General features: G+C 46.5%; 1 protein-coding gene across 1 annotated transcript in view; it reads right to left on the bottom strand.

The window, feature by feature from the left end:
- Positions 1-104: 104 nt before the first annotated feature.
- Positions 105-27,540, bottom strand: part of LOC311124904 (fibrillin-1-like) — a gene marked incomplete at its 3' end in the record, with an annotated part of 37,308 nt that continues 9,872 nt past the window's right edge. Inside the window, 26 exon segments of the mRNA XM_084199001.1 lie at positions 105-311; positions 641-766; positions 1,170-1,301; positions 2,305-2,427; positions 2,723-2,842; positions 2,957-3,082; positions 3,316-3,378; positions 3,563-3,715; positions 5,774-5,899; positions 7,206-7,325; positions 7,636-7,761; positions 7,911-8,027; positions 8,357-8,482; positions 12,978-13,100; positions 13,597-13,722; positions 13,919-13,990; positions 14,083-14,241; positions 14,644-14,766; positions 17,032-17,157; positions 18,844-18,912; positions 19,041-19,208; positions 19,297-19,419; positions 21,543-21,665; positions 24,222-24,347; positions 24,466-24,588; positions 25,080-25,202. Coding sequence (XP_084055127.1) covers positions 105-311; positions 641-766; positions 1,170-1,301; positions 2,305-2,427; positions 2,723-2,842; positions 2,957-3,082; positions 3,316-3,378; positions 3,563-3,715; positions 5,774-5,899; positions 7,206-7,325; positions 7,636-7,761; positions 7,911-8,027; positions 8,357-8,482; positions 12,978-13,100; positions 13,597-13,722; positions 13,919-13,990; positions 14,083-14,241; positions 14,644-14,766; positions 17,032-17,157; positions 18,844-18,912; positions 19,041-19,208; positions 19,297-19,419; positions 21,543-21,665; positions 24,222-24,347; positions 24,466-24,588; positions 25,080-25,202 — 3,249 coding nt within the window.

The raw sequence follows: 27,540 nt of genomic DNA, 5'->3' as shown, positions 1-27,540 counted from the left end.
ATGTGAGGTCACAGAGCCATTGCCTCGGCTTTAGCTCAGTGGACTAGTGATTGTGTACCATCCACGGTGTAGGGTTGTGTATAGATATGAGTGTATATTTCTACCTTTGCCGTCTGTTGTGTATCCGGGCCCCAGTGGACACATCTTTTTGTACTGTGTGGTCCCAGGTAGAGGACACAGCTCACAGTTAGAGCCCCAGCCTCGTCCTCCATCACAGCAACACTCAGACTTAGTCACACTGTTCCTGCTACTGGACTGCATCTGGCACAATGTAGTCAACACCTCCGTGAAACACAGGCCCTGGCGGTTATCTAGATGAGAGGGGGAGAGAGGGGGGGTGGGGGGGGGGACGGAGAGTGAGTGAGTGAGTGAGAGAGAGAGAGACTGTTAATATTTATTGTTTATTTCACTTTTGTTTACTATCTACTTCACTTGCTTTGGCAATGTTAACACACGTTTCCCATGCCAATAAAGCCCTTAAATTGAATTGAATTGAATTGAGAGAGAGAGAGAGAGAGAGAGAGAGAGAGAGAGAGAGAGAGAGAGAGAGAGAGAGAGAGAGAGAGAGAGAGAGAGAGAGAGAGAGAGAGAGAGAGAGAGAGAGAGAGAGAGAGAGAGAGAGAGAGAGGGGTGTATTTACCTATACATTCAGTCTGTGTAGGGTTGGCGCTGAAGCCTTGGTCACACCTGCAGCGATAGCTTCCAACCGTGTTCTCACAACGACCGTTCTCACAGATACCTGGCTTAGCAGAGCACTCATTCAGATCTACACATGCGCGCGCGCACCCACGCATTCAAACACACAAACGATGAAGATACAATGATTAAATACAGAACAGATTTGCAGTGTAGTCTGCATAACAATATATCAGCTATTGTAAGATTACGTTAATGTCAGTTTATTGCATTAGTTGGACCAATAACCATGATGTGTGATGGCTATAATCTCAACGGAATCCTACATGAAATATGGATCCATTATCACATGTATTGTATGCTACTAGATGATTTGAACATCTGGAATATTCTGTGTGTGTGTACATTGTATGGGATTATACTCATCTTTGGTGTCTTGGCAAGTTTGGTGTATATGTGGATTTAATAACCCCATAACATAGAATAGCCATGAATTGTTGATAAAACCAGAATTGTGTGTTTGTGTGTCTTACCTATACAGCCCTCTCCGTTAGGGGCGCGTGTGTAACCAGGGTTACAGATACACATGTAGGTTCCGATGAGGTTCTTACAGCGCATCCCTCTGCTCTCACAGTCATCCAGCCCATCCTCACACTCATTCTGGTCTGCAGGAGAGAGGAGAGAACACACCGTGAGCGTGTGTACAATAATGTGTGTGTTTGTGTGTGTCTGTGTGTGTGAGCTTGTGTGAATTTGTGCACGTGTGCGTGTCCAAGCTTGTGTGTGTGTGCGTGTGTGCATGTGTGTATGTGTGTGACAAAGTGCTTTCCTGGGTAACAGAGGATGTGTGTATCCAGCCTTCCCCAGAGTATATATAGAGGTCTGTTTAGAATAGTAATGTAAATACCAGCCTATAGTCCAGACACTGACATCTTCCTCCTGTCTCCTGTCTGTCTCTGACTCAACACTAGTCCCATCTCCTCCCCCAATAAAACCCTTGTAATGCTCTCTCCCTCTCCCACCAGAGTGTTTATAAAGTCTTATTGAGATAGATAGAGTTGAAGCAAGGGTGAGGTGGAGACTCCAAGCCTTATGTAAGATGGTAGATAGCTAAAGCCTCATACAGTGACGTCACCGGGGATTAGAAGTAACTGTCACCTCTGAATCCTAAAAGCTGGACATTTCTGGTTTAGCTGTACTGTACTGATGATAGACTTTGGAATGTAGAATGTTTCTCTACATTCTCTATAGTCCCTGCTGTACCTACAGTCCCTACAGTCCATTCATTATCTATAGCAGATTCCAGTCCCTGCCATACCTACAGGCCTATAGTAAGATATCTATAGCAGATTCTAGTCCCTACAGGCACTATAGTAAGACATCTACAGCAGATTCCAGTCCCTACAGGCCCTATAGTAAGACATCTACAGCAGATTCCAGTCCCTACAGGCCCTATAGTAAGACATATACAGCAGATTCCAGTCCCTACAGGCCCTATAGTAAGATATATATAGCAGATTCCAGTCCCTACAGGCCCTATAGTAAGACATATACAGCAGATTCCAGTCCCTACAGGTCCTATAGTAAGACATCTACAGCAGATTCCAGTCCCTACTGGCCCTATAGTAAGATATCTACAGCAGATTCCAGTCCCTACAGTAGCCTTACCTTTGCACATTCTCTTGTCCTCTCGCAGCACGTAGCCCGTCGGACATTTACACTCATAGGAACCAATCACGTTCACGCAGCGGAACGCACACAGCAAAGGATTCTGTGAACACTCGTTCACATCTGGAGACGAGAGAGAGAGAGAGAGAGAGAGAGAGAGAGAGAGAGTGGGGTAGAGAGTGAAATAGAGAGGGAGAGAGAGGGGGGAGGTGGGGAGTGAAAGAGAGAGGGAGAGAGAGAGGGGGAAGGGGGGGAGTGAAAGAGAGAGGGAGAGAGAGAGGGGGGAGGTGGGGAGTGAGGGAGAAGATAAGAGAACGGTCAGGTTGTGGGGACGGAACAGAAATGTATAATATAGTGTGCTAGTATGCTACATAGGGTTCTTCCTAGTATGCTAGAAAGTGTGTCAGAATGAGCATACCTTCACAAGACATCATGGGTCCGGGTTCGAAGCCTTCATCACATGCACACTCAAACGCTCCAATCACGTTAGTGCACGTTCCGTTTCCACATGGGTTCCCCAGGTCACACTCATTAGTATCTATAGAACACAAATACAATATGTTTCACAATTACTCCATTCCTGGTAGTGTAATGTGTGTGTGTGTCTGTATGCGTGTGTGTGTGTGTATTTGTGTATAAGGTTAACACCTACCTTCACAGTTGATCCCTGAGGTGTCGAGTCGGAAGCCAAATGGACACTCACATCGGAACGACCCGTCCGTGTTGATACACTGACCGTTATTGCAGATGTTGGGGTTGGTGGTGCACTCATCAATGTCTGGAATATCACACACACACACACACACACACACACACACACACACACACACACACACACACACACACACACACACACACACACACACACACACAATCAGCAAACCATCTCAACCACATCTTGACCAGATTTAGTGTTATTTCTCAGAAGAGACCTGGCCAACATAGCTGCACACTAGTTACAAGACACATAGAGTGATGACAGGACGTATTGCCCATATAAGGTCAACGTACCTATGGGCTGGTCATCAGGGCCAAACACCTGTCCAACCGCATGGCAGAGAGACATAAACGCCTCTGGAACACAAACACACACAATGTAAACATAAACAAACCTGGCTCTGGTCACCTGCAGACAATACCAATAGCCATAGTATAATGATTGAATAAATTCATAATTTATGCATTGATTGATTTATATTAAGTGAGTCAGTAATATAGTGGCTTAGGCTTTTGAGGACCTAGTAGTGTGTGTACCTACCCTCATTCTTGCCGGGGCAGATCTCACAGGGGTCTCCCCAGCCCTGACCAGGCATGGCACTACAGCAACAGTCCGCTTTAGTGGTGTTCAGAGGCTTAGGGGCCATGCAGCGACGACTCTCAAACTTAGTATAACAGTAATTCACACGGACATCTAGAGGGAGGGGGGGGGGAGATGGAGAAGGAGGGGGAGGGAGAGAGAGGGAGGGAGAGGGAGGGGAGAAAGAGAGAAAAATAGTGGGAGGAGAGGGGGAGAGAGAGAGAGAGAAAGAGAGCGAGCGAGAGAGAGAAAGAGAGAGAGTGAAAGAAAGAAAGAAAGAAAGAAAGAAAGAAAGAAAGAAAGAAAGAAAGAAAGAAAGAAAAGAAAGAAAGAAAGAAAGAAAGAAAGAAAGAAAGAAAGAAAGAAAGAAAGAAAGAAAGAAAGAAAGAAAGAAAGAAAGAAAGAAGGAGTGGGAGGAGAGAAAATAGAGAGATGTTATACGGTGCCTAGTGATAGTCAGTGCCAAGCAGCTGCCAGTCTCTCTGGTTGTATAGATCAGTCTGTTGGGCCTCAGCCTCTGTCTGTAACTAGAAACACATGGTGCCTCTCCCTGCTCTGTACTGTTAGTTTACATTTTAGTCATTTAGCAGACGCTCTTATGCAGAGCGACTTACAGGAGCAATTAGGGTTAAGTTTCTTGCGCAAGGGCACATTGACAGATTTTTCACCTAGTCGATTCAGGATTCAAACCAACAACCTTTTGGTTGCTGGCCCAACACTCTTAACCGCTAGGCTACCTGCCATCACCAGTACTGGCCTGCCGCAAACTCTACACAAAAAAGCTATCTGAACCCCATATATCACTCACACACACACACACACACACACACACACCTGGGTCAGACCCATAGATCAAACACACACACACCTGGCACTAGGAAAGACATGTCAAGGAGTGTCTCCTTACATTTCTCCATGAAACTGATTTGTCAGCTTTTCTGAAACAGAGAGATTTATGTGCCCTGATCCCCTTGCCCTGCTCACAGCTGTGTGTGTGTGTGTGTGTGTGTGTGTGTGTGTGTGTGTGTGTGTGTGTGTGTGTGTGTGTGTGTGTGTGTGTGTGTGTGTGTGTGTGTGTGTGTGTGTGTGTGTGTGTGTGTGTGTGTGTGTGTGTGTGTGTGTGTGTGTGTGTGTGTGTGTGTGTGAGAGAGAAAGAGAGACAGAGAGAAAGACAGAGGGAATGAGGGACTGTGAAAATAAGTATTTTGGTTCCAGTGGAATTGAGAAGTAGATAAATGAGTGTGTTGTTGGAGAGATGTCTGAGAACAATCTATTACTCTATTGTACTCCTCTAATCCTCCCCTAGTCCTTGCGCATCATCCGCTACAAGACCATGGTGCTTGCCTATGGAGCAGTGAGGGGAACGGCACCTCTGTACCTTCAGGCTCTGATCAGTCCCTACACCCAAACGAGGGCATTGCGTTCATCCACCTCTGGCCTGCTGGCTCCCCTTCCTCTGCGGAAGCATAGCTCCCGCTCAGCCCAGTCAAAACTGTTCGCTGCTCTGGCACCCCAATGGTGGAACAAGCTCCCTCACGACGCCAGGACAGCGGAGTCACTCACCACCTTCCGGAGACATTTGAAACCCCACCTCTTTAAGGAATACCTGGGATAGGATAAAGTATTCCTTCTAACCCCCCCCCCCCCCCCCCCGCCCCAAATTGTAAAGTGGTTATCCCACTGGCTATAGGGTGAACGCACCAATTTGTGAGTCGCTCTGGCTAAGAGCGTCTGCTAAATGACGTTAATGTGCCCTTGAGCAAGGCACTTAACCCTAATTGCTCCTGTAAGTCGCTCTGGATAAGAGCGTCTGCTAAATGACTAAAATGTAAAATGTAAATGTAATTGGACATGATGCGCGAAAAATGCTAATATTGTTACCATGACTTCAATGGGATTTGTGCCACAAATGCTAAAACATTAGCGTTTGGGAAAAGTGCCAGGGAAACTCAACCAAAGCATGGATTGCTGTCATACCTTGTCCATTGACTGCTTACAGGGTAAGGAAACTAATGTAATTTTGTAATTTGGGTGAACTATTCCTTTAAGCCCTTATGGACTGGGTGTGTTTCTGTATGTTTTACCTGTCAGTTTGTTATTTTAGGACAATGGTTTTGAGTTCAGAAGTAAACTCAGCCCCAACCAACACAAACACATACACACACAACTCACCCACGCATCTGCGTCCTGAGGAGGACAGCTGAAAGCCGGCAGGACACACACAGGTGAAGCTGCCTTCAGTGTTGGAGCAGGTCCCAAACAGACAGATGTCTGGGGTCTGAGAACACTCATCAATATCTAGAACACAGAGAGACAGCACTCATCAATTTCTAGAACACAGAGATATAACACTCATCAATATCTAGAACACAGAGATAGAACACTCATCAATATCTAGAACACAGAGATAGAACACTCATCAATATCTAGAACACAGAGATAGAACACTCATCAATATCTAGAACACAGAGAAAGAACACTCATCAATATCTAGAACACAGAGATAGAACACTGATCAATATCTAGAACACAGAGATAGAACACTCATCAACATCTAGAACACAGAGATAGAACACTCATCAACATCTAGAACATGGAGATAGAACACACAGATCAATAACTGTAATAATCAATCAGAATAGTGAGTTGAGCTCTAGTCTAATGTATGTTTCTACTGAGACCATTAGTCTAAAATGGCCTCTACAGCACACTCCTCTTACCAACTGGTCCTGTTACTAACTAAACACAATACCAGTGACTTCTAGGAACTACAGAGCATGGAGTGGAATAGAAAGAGCTCTGTACATGACTGTATCTCTTCATCACTCTCACTTTATAAACATATAGAGTGGCTCGTGTTGGCTCGTCTCTCTCTCTCTGTGTGTGTGTGTGTGTGTGTGTGTATGTGTGTGTGTGTGTGTGTGTGTGTGTGTGTGTGTGTGTGTGTGTGTGTGTGTGTGTGTATGTTTAGGGTTGCAAAGGGAGGGTATATTACTGGAAACTTTCAAAGTTTACCAATAAACTACCAGAATTTGTCCATCTTTCAAGGATGTTATGTAATCTATCACAATACATCTAGTGGCCCTTTTGGGTACTTCAGGTGTCTGTAATTATCTCTGGCCCTCTGTGTGGCCTTATCACATGTAAAATATATGAAATCATTAAATAAGATGATTTAAAAAGAAAAAATAGAATGACAAAGCTGTAAAACATTATACTAAATATAAACCATCAACTTAGTGAACACCATTAGTGTTTAACATGACATTTTAATTTTTTTGACACACGTTTCTTTATTTTACTATGCCAATATGTATCTGTTCTCAATGTTTTGGCGTCAATAGTTGGACGAGTTGCAGAGGTAACTGCCATTGTTGATTAGATGCTTTTTTCATGAATTAGGCTATTTTCTCTTGAACCATATGGTCTATCTACTAGAAATGCATGGACAATATGGACACAGATATAAAAAATTAATACTATATATGAATACATTTTTTCTAAAGTTATTCAAGTATAAATTACCAGAGTTACGATAGATTGCCATAGAGTTTTTGTTAACTTTGGTGAATTACCGGTAGCTTTACAACCCTATGTATGTTACCTTCACAGGTCTCGTCCTGTATGTAGTAGCCAAGTGGGCAGATACACCTGTAGGAGCCGTCCAGATTCTGACAGGTGCCTGGACCACAAGTCCCAGGGTTCACTGCACACTCATTGATGTCTGGGAGACAGAACACACACCACATTACACACACTCAAACTCTTTAGAAATGAAACAAAGTTGAAATACTACATATAATGTTGCTATGAGAGGAGAGAGAGACTGAGAAGAGGAGTGAGAGAGTGATGAAAGAATTAAGATAACGTAAAGGAAAATGAGACGGTTGAGAAAACAGATAAGAGGAGAGAGAAAGGGATGAAAAGGGTGTGAGAGGAGTGTGAGGGGAGAGAGTAATGACAGGATGTATGGAGTGATCAGAAGGGAGGAGAGAGATGGAGATAAGGAGAGAGATAATGTGACAGCTCCTCACCAACACAAATTCTTCCGTCGGCGCTGAGTTCGTAGCCGTCGCGACACACACACACGAAGGAGCCCAGGGTGTTAATACAGTTCCCGTTTCTACACAGCCCTCTTTGGCTCGAACACTCATCAGTATCTGGTAACACAGGCGGAAAGATACAAAATGTAACACACACATTACAAACAATGCCTAGGCTTTAGCTCAGTGGGCTAACACAGTCCTGTGGCGTGCAGAAGACCTGGGTTCAAAACAAAGGTAGTCAACATACACACACACCTACCTACCTATGCAGTCATTGTTGTGTGAGAGCTGAAAGCCAGGGTAACACAGGCAGTTATAGGATCCCACTGTGTTCTTACAGGTGCCGTTCCCACACGGCTGTCTCTCACACTCATCCACATCTACAACAAGACGAGAACATCATTACAACATCACTACAACATTATCACAACCTACTGGCAACCACTCTCTCACCAGGTCCAGTGACTACAATGACTACTAGACGGAGTACTTATTACAATAATTACTACATCAAACTATCCACTAGTGGAGGTCAATTAGTTATTATTGAACTGCATGTTGCTTTGGAGAGAGGAGTGAGATCATATGTGAAAAAGAGCCCTTGTGATAGGTTGATTCAGCTCGATGGACCATGAAAACTAACTACAGCACTATTCACTAATATCACTGATGGAAGATTGGTGGTTGTTGTTGTTGTTGTTGTACTCACCGATACACATGGCCAGGTCTGATGTAGCCTTGAAACCATTGGGGCAGATACAGCGATAGCTTCCCAACGTATCAATACACTGGCCTGGACTACACACTCCTGGGTTCTCCACACACTCATTACGATCTGTAGAGAGAGAGAGAGAGAAAAAAAGAGAGGGTCAGGAGATGTGGAACGCACACACACACACACACACACACACACACACACACACACACACACACACACACACACACACACACACACACACACACACACTGCAACGCAGCAGTAACTGTATTTCACTGCAGCATTGGCAGACTACAGGACTAACCCCCACAGTGAGACTGGGACAGGGTCAGTTAAGGACAGGGGATCATTAAAGCCACTCAATGTAACTGTGGTCTACAGTGTACACTCTGTTACTGTAGTTACTGTGGTCTACAGTGTACACTATGTTACTGTAGTTACTGTGGTCTACAGTGTACACTCTGTTACTGTAGTTACTGTGGTCTACAGTGTACACTCTGTTACTGTAGTTACTGTGGTCTACAGTGTACACTCTGTTACTGTAGTTACTGTGATCTACAGTGTACACTCTGTTACTGTAGTTACTGTGGTCTACAGTGTACACTATGTTACTGTAGTAACTGTGGTCTACAGTGTACACTCTGTTACTGTAGTTACTGTGGTCTACAGTGTACACTCTGTTACTGTAGTTACTCTGGTCTACAGTGTACACTCTGTTACTGTAGTTACTGTGGTCTACAGTGTACACTTTGTTACTGTAGTTACTGTGGTCTACAGTGTACACTGTTACTTTAGTTACTGTGGTCTACAGTGTACACTCTGTTACTGTAGTTACTGTGGTCTACAGTGTACACTCTGTTAATGTAGTTACTGTGGTCTACAGTGTACACTCTGTTACTGTAGTTACTGTGGTCTACAGTGTACACTCTGTTACTGTAGTTATTGTGGTCTACAGTGTACACTCTGTTACTGTAGTTACTGTGGTCTACAGTGTACACTCTGTTACTGTAGTTACTGTGGTCTACAGTGTACACTGTTACTGTAGTTACTGTGGTCTACAGTGTACACTGTTACTGTAGTTACTGTGGTCTACAGTGTACACTGTTACTGTAGTTACTGTGGTCTACGTAAAGGATCCAAACCAGTCAGGTTTCAACTGAGACTGCTCTTCTCTGTGTCACGGAGGCTCTCCGCACTGCTAATGCTAACTCTCTCTCCTCTGCTCTTGTCCTTCTAGACCTGTCTGCTGCCTTTGATACGGTGAACCATCAGATCCTCCTCTCCACCCTCTCCGAGTTGGGCATCTCCGGCGCGGCTCACTCTTGGATTGCGTCCTACCTGACCGGTCGCTCCTTCCAAGTGGCGTGGCGAGAATCTGTCTCCGCACCACGTGCTCTCACCACTGGTGTCCCCCAGGGCTCAGTTCTAGGCCCTCTCCTATTCTCGCTATACACCAAGTCACTTGGCTCTGTCATATCCTCACATGGCCTCTCCTATCATTGCTACGCAGATGACACACAACTAATCTTCTCCTTTCCTCCTTCTGATAACCAGGTGGCGAATCGCATCTCTGCATGTCTGGCAGACATATCAGTGTGGATGACGGATCACCACCTCAAGCTGAACCTCGGCAAGACGGAGCTGCTCTTCCTCCTGGGGAAGGACTGCCCGTTCCATGATCTCGCCATCACGGTTGACAACTCCGTTGTGTCCTCCTCCCAGAGTGCGAAGAGCCTTGGCGTGACCCTGGACAACACCCTGTCGTTCTCCGCTAACATCAAGGCGGTGACCCGATCCTGTAGGTTCATGCTCTACAACATTCGGAGAGTACGACCCTACCTTACACAGGAAGCGGCACAGGTCCTAATCCAGGCACTTGTCATCTCCCGTCTGGATTACTGCAACTCGCTGTTGGCTGGGCTCCCTTCCTGTGCCATTAAAACCCTACAACTCATCCAGAATGTCGCAGCCCGTCTGGTGTTCAACCTTCCCAAGTTCTCTCACGTCACCCCACTCCTCCGCACAATCTACTGGCTTCCAGTTGAAGCTTGTATCTGCTACAAGACCATGGTGCTTGCCTACGGAGCTGTGAGGGGAACGGCACCTCCGTACCTTCAGTCTCTGATCAGTCCCTACACCCAAACGAGGGCATTGCGTTCATCCACCTCTGGCCTGCTGGCCCCCCTACCTCTGCGGAAGCACAGTTCCCGCTCAGCCCAGTCAAAACTGTTCGCTGCTCTGGCACCCCAATGGTGGAACAAGCTCCCTCACGACACCAGGACAGCGGAGTCACTCACCACCTTCCGGAGACACTTGAAACCCCACCTCTTTAAGGAATACCTGGGATAGGATAAAGTAATCCTTCTACCCCCCTTACCCCACCCCAAAGAAAAAAAAAAAATATATATATATATTGTAAAGTGGTTATCCCACTGGCTATAAGGTGAATGCACCAATTTGTAAGTCGCTCTGGATAAGAGCGTCTGCTAAATGACGTAAATGTAAATGTCTACAGTGTACACTCTGTTACTGTAGTTACTGTGGTCTACAGTGTACACTCTGTTACTGTAGTTACTGTGGTCTACAGTGTACACTCTGTTACTGTAGTTACTGTGGTCTACAGTGTACACTCTGTTACTGTAGTTACTGTGGTCTATAGTGTACACTCTGTTATTGTAGTTACTGTGGTCTACAGTGTACACTCTGTTACTGTAGTTACTGTGGTCTACAGTGTACACTCTGTTACTGTAGTTACTGTGGTCTACAGTGTACACTCTGTTACTGTAGTTACTGTGGTCTACAGTGTACACTCTGTTACTGTAGTTACTGTGGTCTACAGTGTACACTCTGTTACTGTAGTTACTGTGGTCTACAGTGTACACTCTGTTACTGTAGTAACTGTGGTCTACACCTCCATTGTGTTTCTATACACATAAAAGCAGGAAGAACAACAGGATGCTGCTATTGAAAAGGATAGGTCCATATTACAGGCCGGTGTACATTCCTTTCTCACATAGCTACTCTGAGGGGTGTGTGCTGCTTTCTAGGCTTTGCTCTCATCATAATCTAGGGTGTTTTGCAGGGAGCTCCTCTAGGAGGGCTAAGATATGCAGCACAGCCCCATGGTCCCTGACACATGCCTCACATACTCACACTCTCATTTCACTCTCACTAACTAACGACTAACCAGGACAGCATGTCTAACACATTCCTCTACACAGTCTTCTATTCTTCTATCCCTCTACCCCCTCCCTGGTCTCCTGCTGCCTCTACCCCCTCCCTGGTGTCCTGCTGCCTCTACCCCCTCCCTGGTGTCCTGCTGCCTCTACCCCCTCCCTGGTCTCCTGCTGCCTCTACCCCCTCCCTGGTCTCCTGCTGCCTCTACCCCCTCCCTGGTCTCCTGCTGCCTCTACCCCCTCCCTGGTCTCCTGCTGCCTCTACCTCCTCCCTGGTCTCCTGCTGCCTCTACCCCCTCCCTGGTCTCCTGCTGCCTCTACCCCCTCCCTGGTCTCCTGCTGCCTCTACCCCCTCCCTGGTCTCCTGCTGCCTCTACCCCCTCCCTGGTTTCCTGCTGACTCTACCCCCTCCCTGGTCTCCTGCTGCCTCTACCCCCTCACTGGTCTCCTGCTGCCTCTACCCCCTCCCTGGTCTCCTGCTGCCTCTACCCCCTCCCTGGTCTCCTGCTGCCTCTACCCCCTCCCTGGTCTCCTGCTGCCTCTACCCCCTCCCTGGTCTCCTGCTGCCTCTACCCCCTCCCTGTTTTCCTGCTGCCTCTACCCCCTCCCTAGTCTCCTGCTGCCTCTACCCCCTCCCTGGTCTCCTGCTGCCTCTACACCCTCCCTGGTCTCCTGCTGCCTCTCCGTCTGTTGGTCTGTCTGTCTGTCTCTATGGTGCCAGTCTGTTTGTGATTTAGACTAGAACTCCTTTGTCTTTGTCATGTCATCGAACAAAAATGTTTGGTATGACAAAATCATTGTATTTGGCATGGCAACGACAGAAACAGACTGACACCAGGAATATGGGATCTATTTAGTAAACATTCATTTTTCTTCTCCCTTTCTTCTCGTCCCTGACACTCACCCCATCCTCCCCCATCCTCCCCCATCCTCTCCCATCCTCACCCATCCTCTCCCATCCTCACCCATCCTCTCCCATCCTCCCCATTCTCCCCCATCCTCCCCCATCCTCACCCATCCTCCCCATTCTCCCCCATCCTTACCCATCCTCCCCCATCCTCTCCCATCCTCTCCCATCCTCTCCCATCCTCACCCATCCTCACCCATCCTCCCCATCCTCCCCCATCCTCACCCATCCTCACCCATTCTCCCCCATCCTTACTCAGACACGATCCTCTCCCCCATCCTTACCCAGACACTATCCTCTCCCCCATCCTTACCCAGACACTATCCTCTCCCCCATCCTCACCCAGACACTGTCCTCTCATCCACCCTCACCCAGACACTGTCCTCTCATCCACCCTCACCCATCCTCCCCTGTCCTCCCCTACCCTTACCTTTCCTCCTCCATATTTTAGTGATTGAAGTCTTAACCAGGCATTGTCTTCTCATCACACATCCTCACCCCTCCCTCCTCCATCCTCCCCCATCCTTACCCAGACACTGTCCAGTGGGGGTGAAGCGGTATCCAGGTTTACATTCACAGCGGTAACTACCAGGCATGTTGAGACAGCCTGCATTCTGCTGGCACACTGGCCCATTCTGACACTCATCAATGTCTAAGAGGGAGGGAGAGAGAGAGAGAAAGAGAGAGAGAGAGAGAGAGAGAGAGAGAGAGAGAGAGAGAGAGAGAGAGAGAGAGAGAGAGAGAGAGAGAGAGAGAGAGGAGAGAGAGAGAGAGAGAGATAGAGAGAGAGAGAGAGAGAGAGAGAGAGAAAATATAACAATTTATGATTTACTCATAGATATTTCACTAAAGCAAATAGACCCTAAGATCTGTCATACATGTGCAACTGTATAAAACCCAATCCGGCTTGGAGGTCCATGAAAAGGTGACATGATCTCAGAGGGTTTTATACAGCAACACCATGCAGTCAAAGAAATACAAAAAGATATAAGGCTGCCATTCAATCCACTCTTTTAAAGGTAATTTACGCTTGAGCCAACATGCCCAGTGTTTACTGTGAATGCGCCTCAGATTGAATCCCAGCCAAAGACTATAAAGAGTAGCAGTTCTATGAGCACACAGCATGAAGCCAAGGGGGCGGGCCTTACCTTCACAGATAAGCAGCTTGTCATTGTACAGGAAGCCCATTGGACACTCACACCTGAAGCTGCCAATCATGTTGATACACACGCCGTTCTCACACACACCTGGGATTTCCCTGCACTCATCGATGTCTGGAACACACACATGTACGCAGGCAGACACACACAAACACACACACACACAAACACACACACACACACAAACACACACACACAAACACAAACAGATACACAGAATAACTTTTTTAAATGTTTTTATTAGTCCTGTGAAGCTGTATACTGGATTTGATTACAATAGTGTCCTTCCACTGGTAGTGGTGTAACTTACCGATGACCTGTCCTGTGTAGATATCAATGTAGTATCCTGGTCTCTCACTTCCACACAGAATGGCAAACTCATCTAGGGACAGACAGATGGCAGATTTGAGTGTGTGTGTGTGCTCAGTGCATTCTGCGTGTAGTGAACATATGTCTCTGTGTTTGTGTACTCACTGGTGCTGGGTACAGGACACTGTTCACAGGGTCTGTTCCAGGCCCGTCCGATGTTGTAGGAGCAGCAGCACATCTTCTTGGTCATGTTGAAGGTCAACTCTCCGTCACACGTCCCGTTGTCAGAGTAGAAGTTCCTGTAGCAGAAACTCTTCCTCATGTCTACGGGTGGGAAGGGACAAATAACCATTAGTCACACGGTGTTGTAGAAGGTGAGGTGCGACACTCTCTCCATTATAAAAAATATAGTTTATTCTAGATCCGTAGTTAAAAACATACTGTGACGTTTTGGTCAGAGACCTTCATCAGACATGGTGTTGTGATGACATAATGTTGTAGAGGATGGATGTAACACATAACACGTCGGCATTGTAAAACCAATCTGTTCTGAATTTACCTGCCTGTATAGATAAAGGTTACATCCAGTAAATAAAATAACTACAAATGATTCTAGCTGTTTCTATTGTAGTCAGAAAACAACAGTATTCAGACCACACACTCTGTATGTAGTTAAATACATTATTGTTTAAGAGAGAGTAGTACAGTGTATTGTACTGTACCTACCCATACAGTTGTTTCCTCCATTGACCTGCATGTAGTCCACAGGGCAGATACAGGTGTAGTTTCCTATGGTGTTGTAACACTGGCCTGGTCCACAGATACCTGGACGCTCACACTCATTAACATCTACACAGAGAGAGAGACAGAAAGAGAGAGGAAACAGTCATGTTAAACACAGCTATATGGTGTTCTTTAAGGCGAGGTAGGGGTTGGTGGCCTTCTCTGGGAGTTAGAGGGCTGTGAGTGAGAGCTGAGGTAGAGGTTAGTGGCCTTCTCTGGGAGTTAGAGGGCTGTGAGTGAGAGCTGAGGTAGGGGTTAGTGGCCTTCTCTGGGAGTTAGAGGGCTGTGAGTGAGAGCTGAGGTAGGGGTTGGTGGCCTTCTCTGGGAGTTAGAGGGCTGTGAGTGAGAGCTGAGGTAGGGGTTGGTGGCCTTCTCTGGGAGTTAGAGGGCTGTGAGTGAGAGCTGAGGTAGAGGTTAGTGGCCTTCTCTGGGAGTTAGAGGGCTGTGAGTGAGAGCTGAGGTAGAGGTTAGTGGCCTTCTCTGGGAGTTAGAGGGCTGTGAGTGAGAGTTGAGGTAGAGGTTAGTGGCCTTCTCTGGGAGTTAGAGGGCTGTGAGTGAGAGCTGAGGTAGAGGTTAGTGGCCTTCTCTGGGAGTTAGAGGGCTGTGAGTGAGAGTTGAGGTAGAGGTTAGTGGCCTTCTCTGGGAGTTAGAGGGCTGTGAGTGAGAGCTGAGGTATGGATTGGTGGCCTTCTCTGGGAGTTAGAGGGCTGTGAGTGAGAGCTGAGGTAGGGGTTGGTGGCCTTCTCTGGGAGTTAGAGGGCTGTGAGTGAGAGCTAAGGTAGGGGTTGGTGGCCTTCTCTGGGAGTTAGAGGGCTGTGAGTGAGAGCTGAGGTAGAGGTTAGTGGCCTTCTCTGGGAGTTAGAGGGCTGTGAGTGAGAGCTGAGGTATGGATTGGTGGCCTTCTCTGGGAGTTAGAGGGCTGTGAGTGAGAGCTGGCTGGGAATCTTGTACAGTTATTGATATGACAAAGTTGTTTTAGGTTCTGTCAGGTCATTAGTAGCCTACAGACTGTCTACTGCACCACTGTACTAGAACCATGTAGCCTGCTTGGCAGAGAGGAGAGAGTGTACAGAGAACAGGCTGATATGAAGACAGACAGACAGACATCACCGCTTTGTTCCCCTGGTCTGGACTACAAACACTCTGCAATTAAACAGCTATTAGGCTTTTTTCCTATCTCTCTTTGTCTTCCCATTCTCTCTCTCTCTCTCTCTCTCTCTCTCTCTCTCTCTCTCTCTCTCTCTCTCTCTCTCTCTCAGTCACTCTCTGTTTCTCTCTCTTTCTCTCTCTCAGTCTCTCTCTCTCCCTTTACGCTCACTCGCTCTCTATCTCTCTTTCTACCTCCTCTCTCTCGATCTGTCTCTATTTCTCAGTCTCTTTCTTTCTCTCTCCCCTCTCTCTCTTTCTCTCTTGCTCAGGTCTGTGTTTAGTAGACGGAGTGTTCCTCCCTCAGAATAGATGTGACCACATCAGAGGGGCAAGAACAGCCTTCCTCTGGTCACAGTTACAGACACACTGACATCAGAACTCTGTTATTGTCCTGCAGTTAGAACATTATGGACAGATGATGTCATTTGTATCCTGAGAACTAACTTATGATGAGTTGTGTTGTTAGGAGAGAGAGAGGAACCAGAGAGTTATGATGAGTTGTGTTGTTAGGAGAGACAGAGAGGAACCAGAGAGTTATGATGAGTTGTGTTGTTAGGAGAGACAGAGAGGAAGCAGAGTTATGATGAGTTGTGTTGTTAGGAGAGAGAGAGAGAGAGAGAGAGAGAGAGAGAGAGAGAGAGAGAGAGAGCGAGAGAGAGAGAGAGAGAGAGAGAGAGAGAGAGAGAGAGGAACCAGAGAGTTATGATGAGTTGTGTTGTTAGGAGAGAGAGAGAGGAAAGAGGGAAAGAGAGAGAGAGAGAGAGAGAGAGAGAGAGAGAGAGAGAGAGAGAGAGAGAGAGAGAGAGAGAGAGAGAGAGAGAGAGAGAGAGAGAGAGAGAGAGAGAGAGACAGAGACAGAGAGACAGAGACAGAGAGGAACCAGAGCTATGAGACAATCAGCCACAGCAGACCTACAGGACAGGGTCTGGTCATTCATTACTCTCTATTCTTCTCTTTTCTCTCTTTTCACCTCCTGTCTTCCAAAAACACTCCTCGCTGTCTGGACTCAATTTCCTGTCCAGCTACATGTCTTTGTGTGTGTGTGTGTGTGTGTGTGTGCGTGCTGCCTGCGTGTGTATGACGATAGTGTGTGAGTAGTGTATGTGTGTGTGCGTTCGGGTGTGCGAGCGTTTGCACGTGTGTGTGTTTATGAGGGCCATGAGTATGTGTGTGTGTCCGTACCTTCACAGACTCTGTTCTCCTCGTTGAGTTGGAAGCCTTTGGGACATTCACACTGGAAGCTACCAAAGGTGTTGATGCAGTGTCCTCCTTGACACAGGCCTGGCAGCTCCTGGCACTCATTGATGTCTGAATGGAGACGAGAACACAGAGATAGGGGTTAGGTTGAACTAACCTTCCAGTGTTGTAGTGATGGGGTTAGAGGTCAGGGGTTAGGTTGAACTAACCTTCCAGTGTTGTAGTGATGGGGTTAGAGGTCAGGGGTTAGGTTGAACTAACCTTCCAGTGTTGTAGTGATGGGGTTAGAGGTCAGGGGTTAGGTTGAACTAACCTTCCAGTGTTGTAGAGATGGGGTTAGAGGTCAGGGGTTAGGTTGAACTAACCTTCCAGTGTTGTAGTGATGGGGTTAGAGGTCAGGTTTACGTGTTGTAGTGATGGGGTTAGAGGTCAGGTTTACGTGTTGTAGTGATGGGGTTAGAGGTCAGGTTTAGGTTCTCCGGAAGGTGGTGAGTGACTCCGCTGTCCTGGCGTCGTGAGGGAGCTTGTTCCACCATTGCACCCCAATGGTGGAACAAGCTCCCTCACGACGCCAGGATAGCGGAGTCACTCACCACCTTCCGGAGACATTTGAAACCCCACCTCTTTAAGGAATACCTGGGATAGGATAAAGTAATCCTTCTACCCCCCCCCCCCCCCAAAATAAATAAATAAATAAAAAATCACATTGTAAAGTGGTTATCCCACTGGCTATAAGGTGAATGCACCTATTTGTAAGTCGCTCTGGATAAGAGCGTCTGCTAAATGACGTAAATGTAAATGTAAATGTCAGGGGTTAGGTTGAACTAACCTTCCAGTGTTGTAGTGATGGGATTAGAGGTCAGGGTTAGGTTGAACTAACCTTCCAGTGTTGTAGTGATGGGGATTAATCACGCAATTAAACAGAACATAGGATCTTTATTGGGGTTAGGGTTGAACTAACCTTCCAGTGTTGTAGTAATGGGGATAAATCACGCAATTAAACAGAACAAATGATCTTTATGGGGGTTAGGGTTGAACTAACCTTCCAGTGTTGTAGTGATGGGGATAGGGGTTAATCACGCAATTAAACAGAACATTACATTTACATTTACGTCATTTAGCAGACGCTCTTATCCAGAGCGACTTACAGTTAGTGCATACATTATTCTTTTTTATTTTCATACTGGCCCCCCGTGGGAATCGAACCCACAACCCTGGCGTTGCAAACGCCATGCTCTACCAACTGAGCTACATAGGATCTTTATGGGGGTTAGGGTTGAACTAACCTTCTGGTGTTGTAGTGATGGGGATAGGGGTTAATCACACAATTAAACAGAACATAGGATTTTTATGGGGGTTAGGGTTGAACTAACCTTCCAGTATGACAGTGATGGGGTTAGAGGTCAGGGTTTAGGGTTGAACTAACCTTCCAGTATGACAGTGATGGGGTTAGAGGTCAGGGTTTAGGGTTGAACTAACCTTCCAGTATGACAGTGATGGGGTTAGAGGTCAGGGGTTAGGGTTGAACTAACCTTCCAGTATGACAGTGATGGGGTTAGAGGTCAGGGGTTAGGGTTGAACTAACCTTCCAATATGACAGTGATGGCGTTAGAGGTCAGGGTTTAGGGTTGAACTAACCTTCCAGTATGACAGTGATGGGGTTAGAGGTCAGGGTTTAGGGTTGAACTAACCTTCCAATATGACAGTGATGGCGTTAGAGGTCAGGGTTTAGGGTTGAACTAACCTTCCAGTATGACAGTGATGGGGTTAGAGGTCAGGGGTTAGGGTTGAACTAACCTTCCAGTATGACAGTGATGGGGTTAGGTCTGAATCCCTCTCCTCCAGGACACAACGTCTTGTACTCCGCTGGAAGACAAAATATGTATTAACTACATCAAAACATTCAGGGATCTTTTCATGCAACAGAAGGTTTATTCTAAGTTATTCTGATGTGAGTGTTGGGTTAGATGGGGTGATAGGTTAGACTGACTCACAGGAGTTGAGAGGAGGGCAGGCTTCGCAGGGTGTTCCCCAGGCCTGCCCTAGAGAACAGCAGCAGGAGGCTTTGGACACCGCCACACCGATCTCATTGGAACAGACCAAACTCTCAGACGCATCCCCCCGCATCCGCACGTCCAGATAGCAGTCACCAGAACGAGTGTCTGGGTAGGAACACACACACTCAGTCATCTCCCATCAGAATGACCCATACTGAAAGTGTGTGTGTGTGAGCCCAGAGCGATGTCTCACCTACGCAACCCACGCGTGTGGGGTTGAGTTCGAAGTCTTGAGGACAGTTACAGATGTAGCTACCTGGGGTGTTGACACACAGCCCACTGATACATGTGGTCGGGTCAGCACACTCATTAATGTCTGATAGGGGGAGGGGGGGAGAGAGAGAGAAAGAGAGAGACAGTATTAGCATGCAATAACATTAAGACAGTCACAAATGGCTCAGTGTGCACCCTAGTCATGTGATGTGTGTGTGCGTGTGTGTGCTTGTGTGCATGTGTGTGGTATTAGGGAGTGGGAGTGGGTGTCAGTGCCATACCATTGCATCTGTCCTCATCATTAATATGACTCCTTATACTCCATGACAACATGGTGATGGAGGAGAGGAATCATCCCTTTCTCCATCCCTCCATCCCAGTGGAGAGCAGGATGAGTCTGATTGGGGTTAGGAAGGATGAGGGTTTGGGTGGGGGAGACTGAACATCTCTTCATAGTGTCCAGAGAATAGTGTCATCACAACACAGAGACTCAGGGACAGTCTTACTGATAGGCCATTTAACCTTTTGTTCTTTGTTTTAGTCTCTATGGAGAAACACTTAGCATTGATACCAATGTAATGTGGTATTCTACTGGGCTTAATATACAGTATACTGTATATCCTCATCCAGATACAGGTACTCTGAGGAGAGCTACACTGGGGTGACAGGTGTGTGTTATCACACAGAGAAGACTGTGCTATGTGTGTATACAGTGAGGGAAAAAAGTATTTGATCCCCTGCTGATTTTGTACGTTTGCCCACTGACAAAGACATGATCAGTCTATAATTTTAATGGTAGGTTTATTTGAACAGTGAGAGACAGAATAACAACAACAAAAAATCCAGAAAAACACATGTCAAAAATGTTATACATTTATTTGCATTTTAATGAGGGAAATAAGTATTTGACCCCTCTGCAAAACATGATTTAGTACCTGGTGGCAAAACCCTGGTTGGCAATCACAGAGGTCAGACTTTTCTTGTAGTTGGCTATCAGGTTTGCACACATCTCAGGAGGGATTTTGTCCCACTCCTCTTTGCAGATCTTCTCCAAGTCATTAAGGTTTCGAGGCTGATGTTTGGCAACTCGAACCTTCAGCTCCCTCCACAGATTTTCTATGGGATTAAGGTCTGGAGATAGGCTAGGCCACTCCAGGACCTTAATGTGCTTCTTCTTGAGCCACTCCTTTGTTGCCTTGGCCGTGTGTTTTGGGTCATTGTCATGCTGGAATACCCATCCACGACCGATTTTCAATGCCCTGGCTGAGGGAAGGAGGTTCTCACCCAAGATTTGACGGTACATGGCCCCGTCCATCGTCCCTTTGATGCGGTGAAGTTGTCCTGTCCCCTTAGCAGAAAAACACCTGCAAAGCATAATGTTTCCACCTCCATGTTTGACGGTGGGGATGGTGTTCTTGGGGTCATAGGCAGCATTCCTCATCCTCCAAACACGCCGAGTTGAGTTGATGCCAAAGAGCTCGATTTTGGTCTCATCTGACCACAACACTTTCACCCAGTTCTCCTCTGAATCATTCAGATGTTCATTGGCAAACTTCAGACGGGCCTGTATATGTGCTTTCTTGAGCAGGGGGACCTTGCGGGCGCTGCAGGATTTCAGTCCTTCACGGTGTAGTGTGTTACCAATTGTTTTCTTGGTGACTATGGTCCCAGCTGCCTTGAGATCATTGACAAGATCCTCCCGTGTAGTTCTGGGCTGATTCCTCACCGTTCTCATGATCATTGCAACTCCACGAGGTGAGATCTTGCATGGAGCCCCAGGCCGAGGGAGATTGACAGTTCTTTTGTGTTTCTTCCATTTGCAAATAATCACACCAACTGTTGTCACCTTCTCACCTTCGCACACTCTTAAAGGGAGCACACTCCCTTTAAGAGTGTGCTCCTAATCTCAGCTCGTTACCTGTATAAAAGACACCTGGGAGCCAGAAATCTTTCTGATTGAGAGGGGGTCAAATACTTATTTCCCTCATTAAAATGCAAATCAATTTATAACATTTTTGACATGCGTTTTTCTGGATTTTTTTGTTGTTATTCTGTCTCTCACTGTTAAAATAAACCTACCATTAAAATTATACACTGATCATTTCTTTGTCAGTGGGCAAACGTACAAAATCAGCAGGGGATCAAATACTTTTTTCCCTCACTGTACCTATGTTAACAGGTGTGTGTGTGTGTGTGTGTGTTTGTGTGTGTGTGTGTGTGGTTTACCTGTGCAGTTGCCTCCACTCCTGTCCAGCTCATAGCCGATGCTACACTGACACCTGAACAGCCCCGGAATGTTCTGACACCTTCCATTCACACAGATATCGGCAAATGTACACTCGTCTATGTCTGTGGGAGGGAGGGAGAGAGAGAAGGAGACAGAGAGAGAGAACAGTTAGAGAGGGAGTCCAGCTGTGAAGGATTAGTGGATCATGGGATGGAGGGACGGAGGTGGAAAATGGGCATCAGCGAGAGAGAGACAGGAAGTGAAGAGTTCTCACCTCTATGACTGACAGTTCTGGGGCACAACTACCCAGGATGAACAGGGACACACACACACACACACACACACACACACACACACACACAAACACACACACAGACATGAACGACACAAAGCATGTAGGCACGCACACATGCATGACACGACACAACGCACGCACTAAGACACACACATACATACAGTACATACACACACACCAGGGTTGGTGTATGTTCCAGTCAATTCAGGAAGTATACAAAAATTCCAATTCCAATTCTCTTGAATGCTTTGGTTTGGTTAAGGGACACACACACACTAAGGGACACACACACACACACACTCATGCTGACAGAATACCAGTGTGCTGCAGTTTATTTTTTTAAATATTGGTTTTTGAAGTCTAAAGTTAAACATAATGAGACCAGTTTGGGCATGTATCTCATTCCAGCCCTGTGTTTTATTGGCAATAGAAACCTCTCCTTTCTCTTTATTAAAGCATAACTGTAAACTATATATAAACTATAAACATATCGACTATTCCAAAACATCCATGCATTTGTTACTTCTAGGTTAGACTACTGCAATGCTCTATTTTCCGGCTACCCGGATAAAGCACTAAATAAACTTCAGTTAGTGCTAAATACGGCTGCTAGAATCCTGACTAGAACCAAGAAATTTGATCATATTACTCCAGTGCTAGCTTCCCTACACTGGCTTCCTGTTAAGGCAAGGGCTGATTTCAAGGTTTTACTGTTAACCTATAAAGCGTTACATGGGCTTGCTCCTACCTATCTTTCCGAGTTGGTCCTGCCGTACATACCAATACGTACGCTACGGTCACAAGACGCAGGCCTCCTAATTGTCCCTAGAATTTCTAAGCAAACAGCGGGAGGCAGGGCTTTCTCCTATAGATCTCCATTTTTATGGAACAGTCTGCCTACCCATGTGAGAGACGCAGACTCAGTCTCAACCTTTAAGTCTTTACTGAAGACTTATCTCTTCAGTAGGTCATATGATTGAGTGTAGTCTGGCCCAGGAGTGTGAAGGTGAACGGAAAGGCTGGAGCAACGAACAGCCCTTGCTGTCTCTGCCAGGCCGGTTCCCCTCTCCACTGGGGTTCTCTGCCTCTAACCCTGTTGCAGGGGCTGAGTCACTGGCTTGCTGGTGCTCTTTCATGCCGTCCCTGGGAGGGGTGCGTCACTTGAGTGGGTTGAGTTACTGACGTGATCTTCCTGTCTGGGTTGGCGCCCCCCCCCTTGGTTTGTGCTGTGGTGGAGACCTCTGTGGGCTATACTCGGCCTTGTCTCAGGATTGTAAGTTGGTGGTTGGGGATATCCCTCTAGTGGTGCGGGGGCTGTGCTTTGGCGGAGTGGGTGGGGTTATATCCTTCCTGTTTGGCCCTGTCCGGGGGTTTCTTCGGATGGGGCCACAGTGTCTCCGGACCGCTCCTGTCTCAGCCTCCAGTATTTATGCTGCAGTAGTTTATGTGTCGGGGGGCTGGGGTTAGTTGGTTATACCTGGAGTACTTCTCCTGTCTTATCCAGTGTCCTGTGTGAATTTAAGTATGCTCTCTCTAATTCTCTCGTTCTCTCTTTCTCTCTGAGAACCTGAGCCCTAGGACCATACGTCAGGACTACCGGGCATGATGACACCTTGCTGTCCCCAGTCCGCCTGGCCTTGCTGCTATTCCAGTTTCAACTGTTCTGCCTGCGGCTACGAAACCCCTACCTGTCCCAGACCTGCTGTTTTCAACTCTTAATGATCGGCTATGAAAAGCCAACTGAGAGACCTGAGCCCTAGGACCATACGTCGGGACTACCGGCCGTGGTGACTCCTTGCTGTCCCCAGTCCGCCTGGCCTTGCTGCTATTCCAGTTTAAACTGTTCTGCCTGCGGTTATGGAACCCCTACCTGTCCCAGACCTGCTGTTTTCAAACTCTTAATGATCGGCTATGAAAAGCCAACTGAGATTTATTCCTGATTATTATTTGACCATGCTTGTCACTTATGAACATTTTTGAACATCTTGGCATGGTTCTGTTATAATCTCCACCCGGCACAGCCAGAAGAGGACTGGCCACCCCTCATAGCCTGGTTCCTCTCTAGGTTTCTTCCTAGGTTTTCGCCTTTCTAGGGAGTTTTTCCTAGCCACCGTGCTTCTACACCTGCATTACTAGCTGTTTGGGGTTTTAGGCTGGGTTTCTGTACAGCACTTCGAGATATTAGCTGATGTAAGAAGGGCTATATAAAATAAAATTGATTGAAAATTGATTGATCCTTCTTTTACAGTGTATCATATGTACATTACTAACAGCATGTAACTGTTAGACAGACAGGTATAATATAATATTATGAAATATGATAAAACATTTACAAACGCTAAAAATACACCCAGGGTTGCCAGGGTTTCAGTAAGTGTCTTACCCTCGCAGGCTTTTCCGTCCGGGGTTGGGATGAAGCCCATGTCACACTCGCAGCGGTAGCCTCCAGGAACATTCAGACAGTTGCCGCTCTCACACAGGTTCACGTTATCCGCACATTCATCGCTGTCTGTACCAGAACACATAAACACATCATTACAAATCACTTCACTAAGAATAATAAGCAGGTACTGAGATCTACAGTCAAGTCAAATATTTGAACATGAGTCAGCGTGTGAGCGTGTGACCTGAGCAGTAGAAGCCGTCCCCAGAGAATCCGTCTTTGCAGTGGCAGCGGTAGGATCCCATGGTGTTCAGACAGTCTGCGTTGTTGCTGCACATGTGGGTCCCGTTGGAACACTCATCCAGGTCTGAAACACACACAGATGGTTGATTATTGATGCTTGATAACCGATTAATAACTGCTATAGATAGTTTTACATGTAGCTGGGTTGATAGCAAATCTATAACTGGTACACATAACTGAATATTGTTGTTTATAACAACAATGGTTTATAACTGGTATACTGGTAGATGTTTTAAAAATGTTTCAGATACAGTAGTTATACCATAGTTGGTGGTTATTGGTTACTACAAGTCATAAGTGGTCATAGCTAGTCACAGCTGGTCATAGCTGTTCATAGCTGTTCCTACCTGTTCATAGCTGGTTATAGCTGGTCATACAGTAGCTGGTCAGAGCTGGTCATAGCTGGTTATAGCTGGTCATAGCTGGTTATAGCTGGTCATAGGTTGTTCCTACCTGTTCATGGCTGTTCATAGCTGGTTATAGCTGATCATAGGTTGTTCCTACCTGTTCATGGCTGTTCATAGCTGGTTATAGCTGATCATAGGTTGTTCCTACCTGTGCATTTGATCCCGTCTCCAATCCATCCCGGAGCACAGCTACACTTGAAGCTGCCAGCCGTGTTGGTGCATGAGGCATGTCTGTCACAGTTATGGGCCCCGATCTCACACTCATTAATATCTACAGAGAGAGAGAGATGAGAGTTAGTATGAAACTCACTTATGAAAAGTTTACGGGTTGTTTGTGTTTGGTCGACTGATGTGTCTTGTGTTACTGCGTGGTTGTTAGGTCGATGTTTGGTTGACTGTTCGGTGTGTCCTGGGTAATTGACATCTGCTCAGAGGCATACACTGAAGCCAGCTCACATCGGCCTCGAATGAAATGAATGATGAAATGAGAAAGATATACTGCTCTGCTGCTACAGGACCAGAAAATAACCCTAGCACTCAACTGCTCTCTATCTCTCTCTCTCTATCTCTCTCTTTCTCACCCTCTCGCTCTCGCTCTCTCTCTCTCTCTCTCCCTCTCCTTCTCTCTCTCCTTCTCTCTCTCTTTATCTGATTCCGTCTCTCTGGTCTGGTTCAGTCTATCTGGTATGGTTCCGTCTCTCTGGTCTGGTTCAGTCTCTCTGGTCTGGTTCAGTCTCTATGGTCTGGTTCAGTCTCTCTGGTCTGGTTCAGTCTCTCTGGTCTGGTTCAGTCTCTCTGTCCTGGTTCAGTCTCTCCGGTCTGGTTCAGTCTCTCTGGTCTGGTTCAGTCTCTCTGGTCTGATTCAGTCTCTCCGGTCTGGTTCAGTCTCTCTGGTCTGGTTCAGTCTCTCTGGTCTAATTCAGTCTCTCTGGTCTGGTTCAGTCTCTCTGGTCTGGTTCAGTCTCTCTGGTCTGGTTCAATCTCTCTGGTCTAATTCAGTCTCTCTGGTCTGGTTCAGTCTCTCTGGTCTGATTCAGTCTCTCTGGTCAGGTTCAGTCTCTCTGGTTTGGTTCAGTCTCTCCGGTCTGGTTCAGTCTCTCCGGTCTGGTTCAGTCTCTCTGGTCTGATTCAGTCTCTCTGGTCTGATTCAGTCTCTCTGGTCAGGTTCAGTCTCTCTGGTTTGGTTCAGTCTCTCCGGTCTGGTTCAGTCTCTCCGGTCTGGTTCAGTCTCTCTGGTCTGATTCAGTCTCTCTGGTCTGGTTCAGTCTCTCTCCCTGGTCTGGTCTGGCTCAGTCCTTATGGTCTGCATGTCCAGGCCTTTCTACCACTCAATACTCTCATTGGAGCAGCTAACCTCCACCACAGGCATTCAGACCTACTGCCCATCAACAAAAACAACTCCAACTGGATTTGTGACAGTGTAGGCTAGATAGTGTGTGTGTGTGTGTGTGGTGAGTGTGTGTGTGTGTGTGTGTGTGTGTGTGTGTGTGTGTGTGTGTGTGTGTGTGTGTGTGCGTGCGTGTATTTGTCAGATTTCATAAATGTACAAGTTTGTATTAATACGCATGTGTGAGTTGGAAATGTGTTTTTTTGCATATCCCAACTATTTGGTAGACACCCTCAGAGAGTGGGGACACGGCCAGGGTCTTCCATTATCAACGGCAACCCTGGAGCAATTAGGGTTAAGGGCCTTTCTCAAGGGCACATTGATAGGTTTTTGTGTGTGTGGTGATTTTGTACCAGAACCCCTTTTAAACGTTAATGGCTGGCATGTTTCTTGGTCCAGATGTGAGTTTGGAAAGCAAATCTGTACAGATACGATTCATATAAACCCCATGGTTATGGCATGCCTGGGCTTAACTCTACTAATAAACATAAACTCCTTTCATTACAAACCCATTACAATTACATTACCAAGCATTATAAGTACATCTCCTTCTCTCAAGATAGATTATTGCTTAGATTATTAGCTATAATGATCAAATACCGCTCCATGTTAAAACAGACCAGGACATTCATAAATGAGAACGATTAATGAGAGCAGTTAAACTCTCTCTATCTGGTCAAAACAAAGCTTTTACATCATTGTCTCCTACATGCTTTATCTGTGGACTAGTAGTAGTGTGAGCAGTTTATCAGACATATAACTCCAAACTCCATAAGAGCTATGATTCACATTCACAACCACAAAAATGCATTCTGAACATCACCCAAACAGTCCATATAACGCTAAGATTCAGACATTGGTCGCATTCCAGGCCGACTACATTGCAGTCACTGCATTGTATCAACCAATGGTTGTGTGCCACGTCAGTGACTGTGCAGTCGGGCATCAGATTTCTACATCATGTGATGTGCTTCGCTGATATGTTAAACACCTATCCAGGCGTTGTGAGATTTGGCAGGGGTCTGCAAAGTAGTCAGCCTGGAACATGCCCATTGCCTCTTTATCTAGGTCACAGAGAGAAACTGCCTGTATAACGTTGACAGGGATTTGACTAAAAACAAGCATCTGGAAAACTCTGACCCTCACAATACCTGGCCCATAGCCCAGTCCTGTTCTGAGCCCCAGCAAGATCCCAGATCTCTCTCTCGCTTTGCTCTCCCTC

This window comes from Coregonus lavaretus (genome assembly GCF_964263955.1).
Source record: "Coregonus lavaretus genome assembly, contig: HAP1_SCAFFOLD_5767, whole genome shotgun sequence".
In the NCBI taxonomy this organism is placed as follows: Eukaryota; Metazoa; Chordata; class Actinopteri; order Salmoniformes; family Salmonidae; genus Coregonus; species Coregonus lavaretus.
This window is presented reverse-complemented; position numbering and strand designations above follow the sequence as displayed.